Raw genomic sequence first — 19,139 nt, forward strand, 5'->3', positions numbered from 1 at the left:
CAGGTTTGGATAACATACCAGGTACAGGCTTCTACTATTTCTTAATGGTAATGGGCCAGAATTCTGGAGAAAGGTATTAACTCAGTGGAATTCATAAGATAATGGTTATCTAGTTTAGCATGGTGATTAATAATTCTCTAGTTTAGTATGATTGAATTAATCTTACAACAAATAATGGTTCCCTAGTGATAAGATTGGCTTATACTCAGTATGATGAATGGATTTAATTGTAATAGCATATTTAATAGGTCAGAGTCAGAACTAGAGGGGGGATCGAACAGACTTAGAGACACATGTATAATTCCTCATATTGATTCATGTTGTTTGTTACATCACTACTAGCCTGTGTTACATTACCATATGCTTGTGTAATACCTCCCATGTTGAAGTACTTATGTATACCTGTTTCAAGTTAGACCCTTCAGAAACCCACTAAGAGAATCTGGTTTGACTCCCCATTTCTCTTTGGTGTTTTCATCTCCCTTCCTGAGACATAAGGGAGGGTGTGATCACCTCATTTTTTGGTGTTTTCACCCCTTTTCTGAGAAGTCAGGGAAGGTGTGATCATCTCCTTTTGGGGGTTCTCACCTCCCTGAGAAGTCAGGGAAGGTGTGACCACCTATGTTCTAAAACAAAAGAAAACCGGAGATGTAATGAGCCAGAACTCTGGGGAAGCATACTTGAAAGAAGTTAACTCAGAGGAATTGATAAGACAATGGTTATCTAGTATAGCATGGTGATTGATGGTTTTCTAGTTCAGTACATGTAATTAGTACTTAATATAGTTCTTCAAGATTGACACCTATTCTACAAGATTGATACCTGCGATGACATAATTATAATAGCATATATAAGAGCCAACAAGAACTGGAAGAGAGACATTCACTCTATCTCCCACCACTGTGGTGGCTGGCCTGTCCTTCATTTCTCCATGGAAACCAAGGCCTGTCTGAAGGGCCTGCAGAAAGCTAGTCAGGGTCCCAAGTAAAGGAGACAGACTGTGAAGGAGACAATAAAGAATTTGGACTTTATTCCTGTCTATTCTCATGGTGATTACTCTGCTGAAACAAAGGCTGGTCCTTAGTCCTCCAGAGAGCTACACATTAAGTGTAATGGAAAAGAAAAATATAAAAATAAAAAAGGAAATCCAAATCTGGGAACAAGATGGATGGATGAAATCAAAATCAGTAAATCTATGGCTCTCTATCCAGCCTAGGATATGAACTATTTTTCTCATAATCAGAAGGAAATGGTTACTACTTAGTATGAGATATAAACCTAATATAAACTTTACATTTTGAATCTTTTCTTAGATACACAAAAAGGATTTAACCATAAACACTAAGCAAAAAGCAATATTAAAAGTATTGTAGCTAAATAGGGAAGATATGAAAAATAAATTGGAAGTATCCAGAATTTTTAGATTTACCAGGTCAGAGAGACAGAGAAAGCAGACAACTATTGTTGCTGTTGATTTATACTCAGAATTATGAGACAGCATCAAGAATAACAATGAATTGGAAATGGTTATGAGCAAGTTACATATTTAGGGAAGGGTTTTCCTTCCCCAATACTCTCCTTAGAGCACCTTTCACCTCTGCATTCCTCAGGCTATAAATCAAGGGATTCAGCATAGGGTTAAAGAGACTATAAAATAAGGAGAGGATTTTCTGCTGCTCCTCAGGATGGCTGGAGTTGGGGGTCATGTACATTATGATGGCACTGCCAAAGAAGAGCCCAACTACACAGAGGTGGGAGGAGCAGGTAGAGAATGCTTTCTTTCTTCCTTCCCCAGACTGGATCCTCAGGATGGCATAGAGAATGCGCATGTAGGAAATCAGAACTAAGCAGAGAGGTCCAACTAGGATGAACACACAGGCTGTAAAGATAACTAGCTGGTTAAGTCTAGTATCAGCACAAGCAAGCTTGAGCACAGACAGGATCTCACAGAAGAAGTGGTTGACTTCCCGGGGTCCACAGAAGGGCAGCCTCAGAATGAGAATCACATGGACCAGAGCAAGGAGGAAGCTGAATGACCAGGAAATGATGGTCAGAGTAATGCACAATCTCCAACTCATGATGACAGTATATCTGAGGGGATGGCAGATTGCTACATAACGATCATAGGACATCACCACCAAGATAAGACACTCCACATGGGCAAAAGCTAAATACAAAAAAATCTGCATAATGCAGGGAGCAAAGGAGATGCCTCTGTCCTTATTCAGTAGGTTCACAAGCATCTTGGGTACATTGTTTGAAGCATAGGACATGTCAACAATGGCCAGATGTGAGAGGAAGAAGTACATGGGAATATGGAGATGGGAGTCCAGACAGATGAGTCCCAGGATGATGCCATTCCCCAGAAGAGTGACAGCATAAAACAAGGAGAAGATCACAAAGAGGAATATCTCTATTTCTGGCCTGACGGGAAATCCCAGAAGTATAAATTCTATGATCAATGTTTGATTTTTCCACATCCTCCTATGACAGAGACAATCAAGTATGACAGCTGAAAAATATTTTAAAATCTTAGTTGTTTACTGAAGTAAATCAGTGTTTAGTCTCTATTCCTTATGTTTTCTATATCTTGAAATAATCAGTTAAAGAGATATTTTAAAAAATTTATTTGGATCCAAAATAAAACAGGAAGAAAATGTAATATATGAAGCAGCTCAGATAGGTATAGCAGGATAATTATTGCTGATCAATAGCAAATAGAGCATGATGTAGGGGACCGAGTTCTGGTTCTGGTGTCAGAGGATTGGATTCATGTCCTGGCTCTGAATCTCATTACCTGTGTGACTATAAGCCCGCTAATATGCTAAATGCTGGCAATATAAAAAGAAGTAAAAGACCTGGCCCTAAGGAGTTCACAATCTAATGAAAGCAACCACAAACAAACAAACAAATATATACAAACAAGATATATACATAGGAAATATAGTAAATAATCAACAGAAATAAGATTAAGATGGATTGGGGAAGCATTTTGTAGAAAGTGGAATTTTAGTTGGGATTTAAGGAAGTCAGGGTGACCAGCAGTTGAAGTAGAGAAGGGAGAGCATTTCAGGCATGGGAGATGGCCAGAGATGGAATGTCTCATTAATGGAACAACCAGGAGGCCAGTATGTGGATAGAAGAATAGTGTTGGGGACTAAGTGTGTGAAGAGTGTGGTTTATAGAGTAACAGTGGTAGTGGCTTTGTGATTGAATAGAGGACAGTTTGGACCAGGGAGAATTTTGAGACAGGTAATTGCAACAATCAGGGTAAGGTATAAGACCTGCAGCAGAATGGTGGCAATGTCAGAGAAGAGAAGGGGGAAACTTCTTGGATCCATATCCATAAAAGTGAGGAATCCAGGATGACTGTTGAGCTATGAGCCTATGATATTGGGAGGATGGTATTGCCCTTCACAGTGATAGGGAAGGTTTGAGGTGTGAGAGTTTGGAAGAAAAGATGTTGGATATGTTGGACATAATGAGTTTGATTATAATAGGTCTAATGGATCTCCAGAGAGTAAGCAAAACATATCTCTTTAAATATCAGATATATAAGTCCCATTTTCCCTATATGAGGTAAGTTTTAAAAAAGGACTAGATCAAGCATCTCATTGTGACATAAGCACTCTCAAATAAATATTCTTTTTTTCATCAAATAATTATTCCTTAAGATAAATTCAATTAGCAGAAGAAAGTAGTGATCCAAGATAATAGGTTTCAGAACAAAGTAAAGCTATTTTTGGTATTTTGGTAGGTTTATTTGTTCCATAATTCTTTCAATAGTAGAAGCAGAAAAATGTATAGTTCATTGATGTCATAAACCAAAAAACTAATAATTCATTCCTTCAAATTTTTAAAGACTTCTCAATCAGTCTGATCCTATATCATAATTAGAGCTTTTGTGTTCTAAGGCCATGGATTAGTCAATTAGTACTCATTCAAGAGTGCATCAGGAACTTTGTTCAGTTCTGGGAATACAAGTACAAAAAGGTGATAGTGTCAAGAAGCCGTTCTCAAGGAATTTACTTTCAAATATAAATAAATATACATGAAAATTAATATAAATACATGCAAATATGTGCAAAGTAGGAAAGAAAGATATGTCCATTTGGAAAAGGGAAGGAAAGAACCAGAGCCATGGGAGGAATTTGGGTTTGGTGCTAGTGTGAATGACTATTTCAGATCTGAAAAAAGTGGATTGAAATCAATGTAACACCAATCCTGTCTTTGCAAAAGCGATGAAGGCAAAGACTCAACTTAGTAGGAATAATTTCAGATTTGGATGAGTCTAGTAGAAAGAAAAGCAAATGATAAAATATAGAATTAACAAAATGATGGAGAATTTAGAGCTGGAAGTTTGATTCCACTCTTTCTTTCAGCAATACCAAAGATTTTTCTTACATATTTCTCATCACCATATGGTACTTTTACAAAAATAGTCCATGTGTTAGTTGATAGAAAATTTGCAAAAAAAAAAAAAAAAAAGTTAAAGAAGGAAAATACAAAGCACATATTTTTTAGTTCACAACACAAAATAAATAATAATTAATTCAGGAAGTACAAAGAAAAGACATAAATCTAAAAGAAGATTTAATAATGACATCTTAAACAATAAAAAAGTCAATGTACAAATAATAGAAAGAATATAATTATTTGAAAGATGATAGTAAAGAGAAAGTGTCTTCAAATTTCTGGGGTAGAGCTAACACAATCTTCAGAAGTTAAAATAAACACAAATTCTCAAAGCTTTACTAAAAATAGAAAAAGAGAGGATTAACAAACTGAATATATATTGAAATAATTAGAAAGCCAACAAATACATACAATATAACAAAAGAGGAAACCTTGAGAATTAAAGAAGAAATAGATAAACTGGAAAAAGAGAAAGACTAAATAACATATGGAGAAAGCTGATTCTTTAAAAAGACTAAAAATTGATAAGTATTTAGTTAGCCTGACCAAAATAAGAAGATAGAAAATGATATCAACAAAATAAAAATAGGATAAGGTGAGAGCTCAACTAGAAGAAAAAATGATTTTATGAACCTTCTATGCACAATAAAATAATGCAGCTGAAATACAAGAGAAATAAAATATTGCCTTTAGAAAAATAAAATAACCAGAGTAAGAGAATATAAAATAGTCCAGTCTCAGAAAAGGAACTAGAATAGCTTTAAAAGAACTAACAGGAAAAAACCCCATAATTCAATTCAATTTTGATGAGAATTCTACCAAACTTTAATAAAAAATGAATGCCTATACTACACAAAGTATTCTCCAACTTTGAGGATGAAACCATTCTATCAAATTCCTTTTATGAGGCAAATATAGTTTTAAAGCTTTAACCCAGGAAGTTTGGTAAAGGAAAAAAAATGAATTATAGCTCAATTTTATTATTTCTAAAATTAAGTAAAAACTCTAGCCGCCCCCTCCCCCCAAACTATCACAATTTGAAAAAAAAGAAATCTATCATTCTGACCAAGCTACTTTTATATCAGGAATATATGTTTCATATTAGGAAAACAATTAACCTAATTAATTATAATCAAATAAAAGAATACAAAAAGTTTATCTTAAAAAGATGCAGGAAAAGCCTCAGGCAAAATCCATTTTTCACTTTTGCCAAAAAAACCAAACCAAAACAAACCAATAAAACATAAAAAATCTAGATATAGACAGAGGTCTCTTATTAAAAAGATGCTAGAAAATATCTCTCTACAATAAAAAACAAACATTATTAACTATTGGGGACATAATAAGAGCTTTTCCAATATATAGGAGTAAAAAAATGACATCACTCTTTACCAAAATTTGGTATGTCATAGAACAGCCACTAACAGTAATAAGACAAAAGAGCAAAGTTATAGACATAAAGATAGACAAGAATGTAGGATTTTTTACTTAAAAAATAATAAGGAATCAATAAATACTTTATAGCTTCTTTAAAAGTTTTAAATTGCAGAGCCCCCTCCAAAACAAACAAACAAACAAATAAAAGCTATAGCATTCCTGTTGATTCATATGTAAATTCAAGGGGGCAAAATTTCACTAAAGAATAACTTAAAAATTCATAAGATATTTTGGAGTCAATCTATGAAAGTATACCCAATATTTTATGAGTTAAATTACAAAATTTTATCTTAAAGAAAAAGAGCAGAACTGAAACATGCTCATGGCTTAGATGGTCCAGTGTAATAAAAATGGCAATATTGCCAAAGTTAATTTGCATATTAAGTATTATTTCAATCATGCCATCAAAAGTATGCTATAAAGAACTACACAAAATAATAAAATCATATGGAGGAACAACTCCAATAGCTACTAAATATATGAGGTCATATTTGAACTCAGGAATATGAGTTTTCTGGACTCCAAGTCCAGCACTCTAGCCACTGTACCCCTTAGTTGCCCTAAATTGAGGAATGTTAGAACAAAATATGTTGCATGACTTAATAGAATATTATTTTGCTGTAAGAAACAATGGAAGTGGTGAATAGAGATGCTTGAAAAGATACATTAAATGATGCAAATAAAATATGAAAGACCAGGAAAACAATATTAACACAGACCAAAACAATGTAAGTAATAATAATAATCACAAAACAATCTAAACAGAATAATTTGAAATTATAATGGTCAAGTTTTATTACAGAATAAATAATAGAGTTATTTCAAAAATTCCTTCTTCTGTTCCTATTGAATATATAGTCTGATTAAATATATATATATATTTAATAGTGTCATTAATTTTTTTTTCTTTTCCCTTTTTTTCTTTCTTTTCTTTTCAAGGAATGACTCTCAGAGGAGTAGGGAAAGAATATGGGGGAAATGTAAGCAAGTAAAAAAGATATCAATAAAAATCTATTTTTTTAAAGTGAGTAAAAATTAGAGACTTGCCTTAGACAATGACTTCTGATGTGACCCTGTTAAGAGTCTTATTTTTATTGGAATGAGAATTTGATGTGAACAATAACAAGTGCCACAGATTATGCATCAATAAATAATTGATAGTTGATTTTACTGATTATGATGAACAACTTATGAATAGAAATAAAGTAAAAAAGTATTTAGTAAGCATCTTCTATGTGCCATGTACTGAGTGATGGGCTTTACATATTTTCACAACAACCCTAAGAGGTAAATGTTATCATTATATGCCTTTCCTAAATGCGGAAAGAGGGGCAGAGAGAGACTGAGTGACTTGGCCAAAGCCAGGTAGCTAGTAAATGTCTGAAGTCCCTTTTAAATTCCAGGCTGCCTGACTTCAGGCCCAGCACTCTATCTCACTTTACCATCCAACTGCCTCCAAATAGAGATAAGCAAAGTGGCATTATCCTAGAATGCAATATTCAGAAATGAAAGATATTTATACTTTTCTTTTCAATTACATGCATCTTAAGATCAGAAACATTTTCTACTAATTAGGAAGTCTTTCATTTGTTACAAACAAAACCACTATGTTAAGCATGAAGATCCAAAGTCTCTCGTAGACAATGACACAAAGGGTCTTGAACCTCAAACCTTGCCTGAAACCCATAAATGTCTTGTCTTGACTCTCTTTTTATTTTGGAGATATATGTCAAAGACCATTAGAAGTGGGAGACATGATAGAGGTCATCTAATCCTCCCCCTACCTTCATTTTACAAGGGAGGAAAATGATATCCTGAATGATGAGGTGATTTAACTAATATCACATAGCTAGATAGAAGCACAGTTTAGAATTGTCTCTTGGTTCTTAGGGCATAATTCTTTTGCACTCATCTCTTGTCTAGGAGAGACTAGAGCTTGCTTCCATCCACCAAATTAAACAGACATGGTGTAGAGTGGGGGAGATAGGCTGTTGCCATATCCCCTGAACATGATTAGTTTCCACCAAGGCAGAAGATATCTGAGCTGAGTTACTAGTCTGTGGAGGAATAGAGCCTCTTTCCAATATGTCCTATTGATAGAAACAGAGAAGGAGGAGACAAAGGAAATGGAATATAATGACAAAGGCTTTTACCTGTGCTTTTTTACAGGATTTATAGGTGGGCTGTAGATTTCGAATGAACCATCCAGAGAAGGTGGAAAATTCCTCACAATATTCAAACTAAAGTCCAGAGGGAAATGACTCATGTACAGAGACAACATTTTAATTTAGTCCTTTTGATTCCATATCTCAGGCCTTTAACTGTACAATATGTTTAATCTCAGGTGTGAACTGTGTTGAAGAACTAAAAAAATGACATCAATAAGATTTCCCTATTTAAACTCTAATTCTTCTTCAGTACAAAATCAAAGATTAGACCTTATAATGTTGTTTGACATAGTAGGCAGATACAGAGATTCTCCCCATATATTACAATCAACAATTTTCTTCTTTATATTCTATGACCTAGGTATATTAAATTCATCATAATAAAAGTTCAAAATTAAACTAATTTCTAAATTATTTTATTTTATATGTATAAGAATAGGGAAACACAAAATGCAGATAACTTGGAAAATATCATTTACAAAAGTAAAGAAACTACATTAAAAAACAGAAATTGAACAATGAGTACTTTGTTCAGTTTGGATTGTCCAAGAATGAAGAGAAAAATAAAGAAGATAATCTGCTTAGAACTGGCCTGTGCTGCATAGGTACAAATAAAAGATGGCAGGAATTCATCACATCATAAATTTAAATTTAATTTTATTTAACCAATCTAATGAACCAAAAGGTCATTAAGTACTTATTATGCACCAGGCACTGTCAGAACCTCTACGAATTTAGACTTGAGATGGGCTTTAAAAAATTATCTGATACATCTCCTTTATTTTACAAATGAGAGCAGTGGGGGGCCAGAGAGCCCAGGTCTCTTGGCCAAGATCACTAAGTTAGCAAGGAGTAGAACTATGATTTGAATTCAGATCATTAAATTTCCGATCCAGCTCTCTTTCTCTTGCATCATATTTCCTATCAAAAATGACTTTGAGGAAGCCACTTTACATTTCTGGACATAATAAAATAAAGAAGTTGAAGTAAATGCTATCTGAAATCCCTTCTAAATCTAAATATCTGTGCTCTATTTTGCTCTATAACCTACAATAGTTCAAACAAAAATGATTAAAGGAATACTTTCTATTTATTATGAACATTTTGAAAAATGTGACAGAACTTTTAAAATTAGAAAATATCAGTGTTGAAGGTCTCCTCCATTCAGGTGTATATGCAACTTTTCAATAACTTAGTCTTGCAGAGTTTTCTAGATGACTGAGAGATAATTATTTCAGGGACATACAATATTTGCCTGAGGAATATTTTCCAGACTTGAAAGAAAACCCTTTACTTATTAACCTATGCTACTTACTTTGAACATAATAGTAAATATATAGTGAAAAAATAAATGAACAGATGCATGCAATTCTGACCCAAAGCAAATTGAATATACAAGTCAATAAACTGATATTATTGGGAAATGCTTCTCATGCTGGGGAAGGTTTACCAGATTTCTTTATAGGCCCATGGCTACTCTAAAAACATATTATATATGTATCTAACTTATTTTTAATGGTTTAACAGGTTTGTTTTTGTCTGAATTATAGGCAGTTTCTATAGAATACTTACAGCACAGCAAGTATTGTAGCATTCATCAGAGGAAAAAATAAAACTATGAAGGTAACTTCTCCTTTGTATAGTAAGAAACTAGAATGAGAGTCCTTCTCACATTGGAAATAAACTTTTCACTTCTTTAGAACTCTCACAGGGCACAGTACTGATCCTCTCTGACCAGAGTAACCAAAGAACAGTCAGAAAGGAAATTCTGTAATCTGGCCACTCACTGCAAAGACTATTTCCAGGATATGTATGTTTCAGAGACAGCAGAAGCATTAGAACCCCTCTAAGCAAAACGCTTCCATGGTCTCTTTCAGTTTGGACTGTCAGCCTCACATTGAGTTGCTTCCATGGGTAACCTACATAGGTCATGTTCAAATTGTGGAGTGTTTCCTTTACTCTTGTTTAGTTCTTTATCAGGGAACCTGCTTGACAAATACAATTGACACCAAGAATCACCTGGCCCCCAAAATTGAGATCTGAATGGAATCAGAGAAACTATTTGTCTACTGGGAATGCTTCTTGGAAGTTATTCCTGGAAGTGATACATGATTTTTCTGCTCTTAATCTAGATTCATAGCCTGGGACATACCAGCTCAAAGGAAACATCTGCTGTTTTCTCCTTGTGCTGGTGATTCCTTATCTCACCAATTTTCTCTCATGTCTAAATCACCATTCAGAGAAAACGAACTACTTAAACTTAATATAACATAACCATTGGGTCTTTACCTGTAAGGTAGTCTGAGAAGTCCCCAAATCTTACACACTGCCCTTCCTAACAGGGACAGGCAAAATCTGGATGTTGCTTAGAAATTAAGGTTTTTTTTCCCCGTGTGATCCATTCAAATCAGTCAACCTTCCCAGACACTCCTGAGGTTTTAGTGTAGGAGAAGGGTCCATGGGACATCATACCTAGACATCTCCTCCCTGTAGGGAAACCTAAGGTCTGCTTCTCACTCTCTTTTATTTTATCTTGGGAATACAGGAAGAGGGTTCAAGAGTAAATACAGGAGATATCTTTATAAATCCATAGAGAACTTGAGAAATAGCAAATTATATCCCTTAGGATTACATCGCAAGTAATAATACCCCAAAACTTGTACTTGTTATAGGTTCAATATCCCAATATTGCTTCAAATCCTGAAGCAACCTCACAGAATATAACATAGAAAGTGAGATCAGGAAAATCTCCACTAAATATGCCCCTTGGAAACCTATTATGATTTAATTTTATGGGAATAGGTTTTCCCAAGGGATAGACATATATTTTTCTCCTAGAAGTTATGACTTGGAACAAAATAACTATGAAATACTTTCACTTTCAAAGATTTTATGAATCATAGGCTTTGAAGTTGGAGAGATCTTAGATGTAGTTTGTTCAAATCTGTTCATTTCTGAGATGAGGAAATGAAGGGCCAGGACTTTACAAGGTCATACAGAAAATTAGAAAATCAAGATGTATGTCCTACTCATCTAATTTCACCATTTTGCTCAACTCAGTGGATTACGTTAATGTCAAATTGCACTTTCAGTTTTTAGTACTTTCCAGATTTAATAGTTCTAAAAATCTTAGAATTGGAAAATCATTTAATCTCACTTGAATCCAACAACTGTAAAATTTTGTCTCTACTTATATAGTCAGAACTCTGCTAAAGGCCCCCATCTCCTACTAGTGTCTGGAATATTTATTTTTAATTGTTTTTGTTCTTGCTCTTCTTGTTCTTATTGTTAAAGTACCTTCTCTTTCCAACTGACTCCTAATAGCTCCCAAATCTAAGACATTGGCCTAACATCATGACTCTTCTGCTAAAAAATCATTGGTAGCTACCTCTTCCATAGAGGACTACAAAGTCTTCAGTCTATAACTTGACGTTCTCCACAGTCTGACTGCCACCAACTGTACAGAAATGGCCTATTGGAAATATAGGAGTGCTAGATCCACAGTGAGAGGATCTGTGTTGAAGACTCATTTCTATTACTCACTACATGAATGAACTCATATCACTTCCCCTCTATGAACCTCAGTGGAGTCACATGAATGTAATCCACAATGCCTCCTTTATCTTTGGGCTTACTCTACCATTAGAGCTATGATCCTATTATTAGATACCACAATTCTATGGGTGGGAGTTAGTGAAAATATAAATCTAATACCTAGGAGAAAAAGAAACATGCATTTAATATTGTGTTTTTCCCGTTTTTTTTTTTTTTTAATTATGAAGATTTCAGTATGCAAGTAACTGAGTAAATCAATTATTACCTCACCCCACCTAAAATAAATGATGGAATATTCAATCATCCCAATAATGTCAACCACAGACTTTTATTTAAGTGTTAAAATCTTTGAATATGTTTGGATGAAGTGAAACAGAACCCACAGAAGTATGATCTAATTTGCTGAAGTATTTTGTCTTGGCTTTTTATTTAAAAGGGAAGAGATAATGGAATTAGCATTGTAAAAGGACCTGCTATCTGCCAGACAATGTGCTAATTACTTTATCTCTTTTTGGAGCTTTACAATAATAAGATGCTAGAATTAGTTACTACAGGTTTTTAGAATAGTTCGGTGCCCTCAGTGCATTTAAAATGATTTCATTCATATATAGCTTTTCATATTTATACTTGTTATACTTATACCTGGCTCCTTATGCTGAAAAGTATTTGAAATGAGAAATTCCATCAAAATAGGTGAAATGGAGTAATTATGCTTAATGGTAAGTTTAGGAAGAACCATTTGATGGGGAGAGGTGAGTCTCCTTCAGAGAAAGGAAAGCCTTATGATTTTAAAAGATTCTGGAAGATATTAGATTGATTATTTTCTTATTAGTCTCTTAGTGACTTCGAATGTAAATTGACAGCAGTGGCTTCACTGAAATCCACAAAAGGACTGGCTAGAAATTCACTGCTTAAGAGGATACCAACAACCAGAATCTATGTTACTTATCATTTTGAGGAAAACTTCATTTATACCTATGCTTTCTAGTGTTTTTAAGATGAATGAGTTTTGAATTTTGTCACGTTTTTTTCTGCATTTATTGATATAATGATATGATTTGTTAGTTTTGTTATTGATGTAATCAATTATGTTGATAGTTTTCCTGATATTTCTTGGTATAAATCCTACTTGGTCATAGTGTATTATCCTGGTGATAAGTTGTTGTAGTCTCTTTGCTAATATTTTATTTACATTTTTTGCATCAATATGCATCATGGAAATTCATCTAAAATTTTCTTTCTCAGTTTTAGCTCTTCCTGGTTTAGGTATCAACACTGTATCTCTGTCATAAAAGGAATTTGGTAGGATTCCTTCTTCCTCTATTTTCCCAAATAATTTGTATAGTATAAGAATTAATTGTTCTTTAACTGCTAGGTAGAATTCACTTGTAAATCCATCTGGCCCTGGAGATTTTTTTCTTGGAAGTTCCTTAGTGTCTTGATCAATTTCCTTTTCTATGAAATTTTTTTCATGTTAATCTGAACAACCTATATTTTGGTAAGAATTCGTCCATTTCACTTAGATTATAAGATTTATTCTCATGCAATTGGGTAAAATAGCTCCTAATTATTTCTTTAATTTTCTCTTTATTGGTGGTAAATTCACCCTTTTCATTTTTGATGCCGGTAATTTGGCTTTCTTCTTTCCTTTTTCTAATCAAATTAACTAAATGTTTATGTATTTTATTGTGTGTGTGTGTGTGTGTGTGTTTGGTAAAACAAATTCTTAAGTTTTTCTAGTTTTATAGATTTCTTTCAATTTTATTAATCTCTCTTTTGATTTACGTAATTTCTAATTTGATATTTAACTGAGGGTTTTTAATTTGTTTTTTAAAATCTTTTTTAGTTGTATGCCCAATTCATCAATCTTTTTGTTCTCTATTTTATTCACGTAAGCATTTAGAGATATAAAATTTCCTCTAAGAATTGCTTCCATCTGAACCTCCCTTTATTAGAAACAAATAAATCTAATTACAAAAGAAACAGGAAAGAAATTAAGGACAGAATTTTAGATAAGTTAGGTATGATAGACCTTAGGAGAATTTTGAATAGGAATAAAAAGGAATATATCTTTTTCTTGGTGGTACATGAGATGTACTCACAAACTGACCATGTACTAGGCTGTAGGGGTCCTCAAATTTTTTAAATAGGGGGCCAGTTCAATGTCCCTCAGACTATTGGAGGGCCAGACTATAGTAAAAAAAAAAAAAAAAAAAACCTTTGTTTTGTTGTCCTTTAAAGAAAGAAACTTCATAGCCCTGGGTGAGGGGAATAAACATCCTCACCTGCTGCATCTGGCCCATGGGCCTCAGTTTAAGGATCCCTGGAAAAGCTCTTTTTTTTTTTTTCTCATTTGAAAAAGTTGATCTCTGCTCTTAAGAACACAGGAAAAGTTGTCCCAAGCTTTTCTGCAGGGGAAAAGGGATCTCTCACTGACTAAGCTGGGTTGAAGCTGGGGCTGAGGATGTTGCAGGTTTTCCTACTACACTGGCTGGGCCTTGCTAAGTTCTGCCTATTATACTGAGGTTCAAAGGCTCATGATTTGCCTTTTATAATTACACTCTAAATCCCACAATTGGTCTGCTGATCCACTGGCCTTCTGAATCAGGTCAGAATAACCAATGCTGATGCATTTTGGCTAAAAGCCTCCTACTGGATTTGACAGGCCTCTCTACATTGTACCTGCACTGGGTCATATTCTTTCCTGCCCAATGAGACAAACCTTTCCTGAAGTCTTTTATTTTAGTTCTTCCTTCTTTTTATCCACCCAAACATATGAGGCATAGTTCTTGGCCACATTTTTGCCTCCATTGCCCCAAATAATCTAAATCTGCAGTCTATACTTCAATCATTTACCTAAGACAAATGTCAAAATTTATATTTTTCTATTAAAAGTGACAGTCTATTTCCTAAAACTATACTTATTTAAAACAATGAAGTTTCTACCCAGGACTTTCCCATTCAGTTTTTTTGGTTATGATATTACAATCTTGGCTCACATAAAATTATAGCAAACAAATCCCCAGATCTTTTTTTTTTTTTTTTCACATAAACTCCAATTAGTAACTTGCTATTCCTTTAAGGATCAAACAGAAATTTCTTCATTTGACATTTAGAGTCTTTCACAATTTTATCTCCAAGCTACTTTTCAGGCTTTATTATAGATTACTCTCCTTTACATTTTCTCTGGTCCAGGCAAATTGACTTTCTTGATATTCCCCCCTTACAACATAATCCATCTATTATTTCCATATATTTGCACTCATTTCCCATAATTCATAGATCATGATATCATAATTTTAGAGCTAGAAAGTAACTTAGAAGCTCTTGAGTCCAAAAGACACTATACCAAAAGCTCTATTTAAATAGTTGTACTATTAATTTCAATAATATCTTTCAGAGACAATAGAGATTAGGGTTTCTTAACCTAATGTCTATGATCCATCAATAGATTTGAGGGGTTGCATAAATTTTGATACAAAAATGAATCTTTATTTCAATATAATTAATTTCCTTTGTAATCTTATGCATTGTGTTTTGTTTATTTAAAACATTTTAATAAGGAGTTCATAGGATTTACCAGAATCCTAAAGGGTACCAGGACTCAAAAAAAGATCAAGAACTCTTTGCAGTATTAATGTTGTATCTTTAAGAGGAAATATAACCTTAAAAAACTTTAAGTTTAATTGCTATCCTAGAGTCTTGATTAATTGTGATAGATGGAGAAAGACAAAGAGTAAAAACCTATTTGCTGAGAGAATTGTTATAACTTTTATCTTGTGAAGAAATATGTAGAAAATCTTCAAGGAGACTCTTTAACTGTATTTATGAATAGTGGTGTGTTTCAAGAAGTTAGGAGAGGTCAGACACAGCTATGGAGTACAATGCATGGAGCACTGATACTGGAGTTAGGAGGACCTAAATTTAAATCAAACCTTAGACATTTTCTAGCTGTGTGACCCTAAGTAAGTCACTTAAATGGAATGACTTAAAAAAAAAGCATTTAGTTGAGTTCTGCAGTTGTAGTTATGATTAAAGTTGACTCTGGTTGCGATCTTCTCTGAGATGAAAAAGTAATAGCTATATAAATATGTATCTATTTGGGGGGTATATTACTAACATATCATATGTTCTCTGTCCTTGATTTTTAATGTAAGCCTAGGATATTAGGGGCCAGGAATAGAATAGAGGTTGATAAAGGGAGATCTGCAAAAATTCACAGGAAAAGTCATTTTTCTAGTTTATTAATAAATGATGGCAACTTTGGATAAAAGCCTAGAGTTAATTGATTAAATAGTGATAGATATTGTAACATTAGACATTTATGAAGAAGCATAAAAATATTTACTTTGTCTTAGAAAAGAAAATGATCTAGAAATTTGTATAATAGAGGGATGGTCAACCCATGTAAGTTATATTTGTGTATGAATCAATTTAAAACCCCTGATATCAAGGTACCGTATTGTTCTGTTTATATTGTACAGAAACTCTGAATAGATGAGATCAAAATCACTTGAGCATGACTTAGAGTTATAGAAACATAGATGATATTAGAATTAGAATTGATCTGGAGGTAGAACCCTAAGAAGCAGAATAGACTAGTTAGTAAAATAGGAACAAAAATGAGAAAAATTCCTTGAAAAGCTGAATCAGCCAAATGGAGAAATGATATACAAAAAATTCATTGAGGAGAAGAACTCTTTAGAAAGCATAATTGGCCAAATGTAAAGAGACAAAAACTCACTGAAAAAAAACCTTTAAATCGTACAAATGACTAAATGGAAAAATGCTACAAAAGTTTACTGGAGAAATCAATTCTTTAAAAATTACAATTGAGCAAGATGAAGCTAATGGTTTTATGAGACATCAAGAAAAAATAAAACAAAAAGCAAAAGAATGAAAAGAGAAGACAGTTTGAAATATCTCATTGGAAAAACAACTGACCTGGAAAATAGATCCAGGAAAAATGAAAGTAATGATCAACAAAAACAGCCAAAACTTCATTTTTAAAAAGAAATTATCAAAGAACACTGCCCTGATAGTTTGAAAACCTAGAGTAAAATAGAAAATGTTTTCTCATATTTATTTTTATTTTTAAAATTTTATTCTTAATTTATGGAGTAAGATATGAATTTCCATAACATAGTACAATAAAAAAGACAATTGTACACACATCTGCAAATCTACCATGCTAGTAATTTAAAAAAATACAACAAATTATCATGTAAATTTTTAAAAAAATTCTTCATTCTCTCCCACCATTGAGTTGGTTACAATTATACACATATATGTGTCTAATTCACTCACTTAATAGACATTCACACACACTGAAAGAGATTTCAAAATGAAACCTGGGAATGTCATAGCTTCATTCCATATATTGCAAGCAACCAAAAAGAAACAATTCAAATGTCATGGAGACACAGAATAACACAAGATTTAGCACATTTACTTTAAATAATCAGATGTCTTTGAATATGATATTCCATAGGGCAAAAATTTAAGACTACACCCTTGAATCATCTACTCAGAAAATTTTAATATTATCTTTAAAGGGAAAAATAGACATTTGAGATAGAGGACTTTCAAGCACTGCTGATAAAGGGACTAGAACTAAATAGATATTTAACTCTCAAATACAAGATTCAAGAGAAGGATAAAAAAAGGAAACAGAAAAAGAAAATCCCAAGGGACTTAATAAGGATAAACTTCTTACATTCATATGTAGGAAAATGATACTTGTAACTCATAAGAACTTTCTCATTATTAGAGTCAATTTTATTGATGTTTATTATTAATGTAGAAATAATATTTTCCTATTATACAAACACATTTTCTTACAAACAACTTATTTGAACCCACTATTGGGAGGTATCTTCTCCTTAACATTTCTGCTTTCAATATCTCTAAACGCCATTCCCATTTGCAATCCCATAGATGACACTTCAAAAATACCTCAATTTCCTCAAAGAACTTGCAGTTTTCCTTGCTCCTTTTGCTGGTTTTATAAATCATAAGGATATTCTTGCTCATATTACTGAGATATTTCAGGATATAGCCAACGAGACCTCTATTATTCTTTGAGCTTGGACTCTCAAAAATATAAGAGAACTTCTCATATAGACATTCATTCTTAGAATGCATACTGAAGTTTTGTTTTTTTTTTTCAGATTTTCCTAAGTTTCTAGTTCATATTTCTAAATTTTACATGTAGTCATTTTCAATTTCTTCAATTTTATTGTGTCATCCTTGAATAGTCTTAGTTTTTTTATTATTAATTTTGGTAAGTGATTTCCATACTTTAAGTTTTTAATTTTTAAAAAACTATGGACATTAATTTTAATTTAATGTTAATGTAACATAGGTAGGCATGTAAAATCTTTACTTTTCCTCACTGGGTTTATGTGAATTGTATTTTCTTTTGCTTATTTTTTAGTGCCAGGATATTTTAGTTAATGATCTCCTGGAATATTGTCCTCAAATTGTATCTCTTTCTGGAATGTCAATAATCTTAAAATTGATGCAACATTCTATATCCCATAGCTGTGTTACATTAATCTTCATGATTTCTAGTTTGAATAATTGTATAGTATTTTTAGACCTAAACCTCCAATTTTTTTTAAGTTGTGTTCAATTTTATCATTTTAAGTTTTAGTAGATATGTTGTTAATTGTGTCTGTTATGCTTTCCATAATATTATTCTTGTTATTTTCTTCATTATTTTCTTACCATCTTTGTTATTGTTGTTGTTATTGTTGTTATTGTTGTTATTAGTCAAGCATGATTCTTTGTGACTCCATTTGGGATTTTCTTGATAAAAATACTAGAATGGTTTGCTATTTCCTTCTTCAGCTTATTTTACAGATGAGGAAATTCATGTAAATAGTGTTTAAGTGATTTACCCCATAGATTTGAATTCAGGTCTCATTGACTTCTGGCCCAGTGTTTTATCCTCTGTGCAATGTTTTATTTCTAGAGTTCCCCTTGAGATTTAAAATAAGTCTTTCTTCTAATTCTTTTAAATTAAAATTTAAAAACATCTTTCTTAAGATGTTCCTAACAATATTAATTTTTGCATCATATTTTAAATCTGTAGTTATTCATTTGGAGATGTCTATCAAGGTAGTTTACATTATTTCTTTTCTTACCTGTCTTAATTCTGACAATTTGGTTGATTCATTTGCTCCTTCAATCATCACTGTACCTTTCCTAAAAGTTCCCTTTTACTTTCTAGCCTTCCAGTATAAAGCAAATACTTTTCCTTATTTTGCATGAAGGTGGAAAAAGACCATTTTCCACACCCTTTACCCTAACTAGATTGTTGTAACCACATCAATCTCAACACTTCGATTGCCACCCTGACATATATTTTATTCTGCGAATATAATAGATTTAGTTTTTAAGAGTACCAGCATGAGCTATTATCTAGTCAACAAATGTTTCTAAAATATCAGTTATATGAAAAGTACATTATATGTTAAGAAAAGGATTTTTTAAACAACATAATTTCATTGTCTTTAAGAAGCTATTATTAAAACTTTTCCAATTCCCTTTCACTCTCAA

General features: G+C 32.8%; 1 protein-coding gene across 1 annotated transcript; it reads right to left on the reverse strand.

Annotated features, from left to right (window-relative positions):
- Positions 1–1,538: 1,538 nt before the first annotated feature.
- On the reverse strand, positions 1,539–2,480 carry LOC127564714 (olfactory receptor 2A5-like). The gene has a single exon (XM_052001449.1). It carries the CDS (start codon positions 2,478–2,480, stop codon positions 1,539–1,541), a length of 942 nt encoding a protein of 313 aa, XP_051857409.1.
- Positions 2,481–19,139: the final 16,659 nt, after the last annotated feature.

This window comes from Antechinus flavipes, chromosome 5 (assembly GCF_016432865.1).
Source record: "Antechinus flavipes isolate AdamAnt ecotype Samford, QLD, Australia chromosome 5, AdamAnt_v2, whole genome shotgun sequence".
NCBI classification, from domain to species: domain Eukaryota; kingdom Metazoa; phylum Chordata; class Mammalia; order Dasyuromorphia; family Dasyuridae; genus Antechinus; species Antechinus flavipes.

Excerpts from the sequence above, each read along its gene's own strand:
- LOC127564714 (XM_052001449.1), bottom strand. The coding sequence starts at position 2,480 with ATGTGGAAAAATCAAACATTGATCATAGAATTTATACTTCTGGGATTT.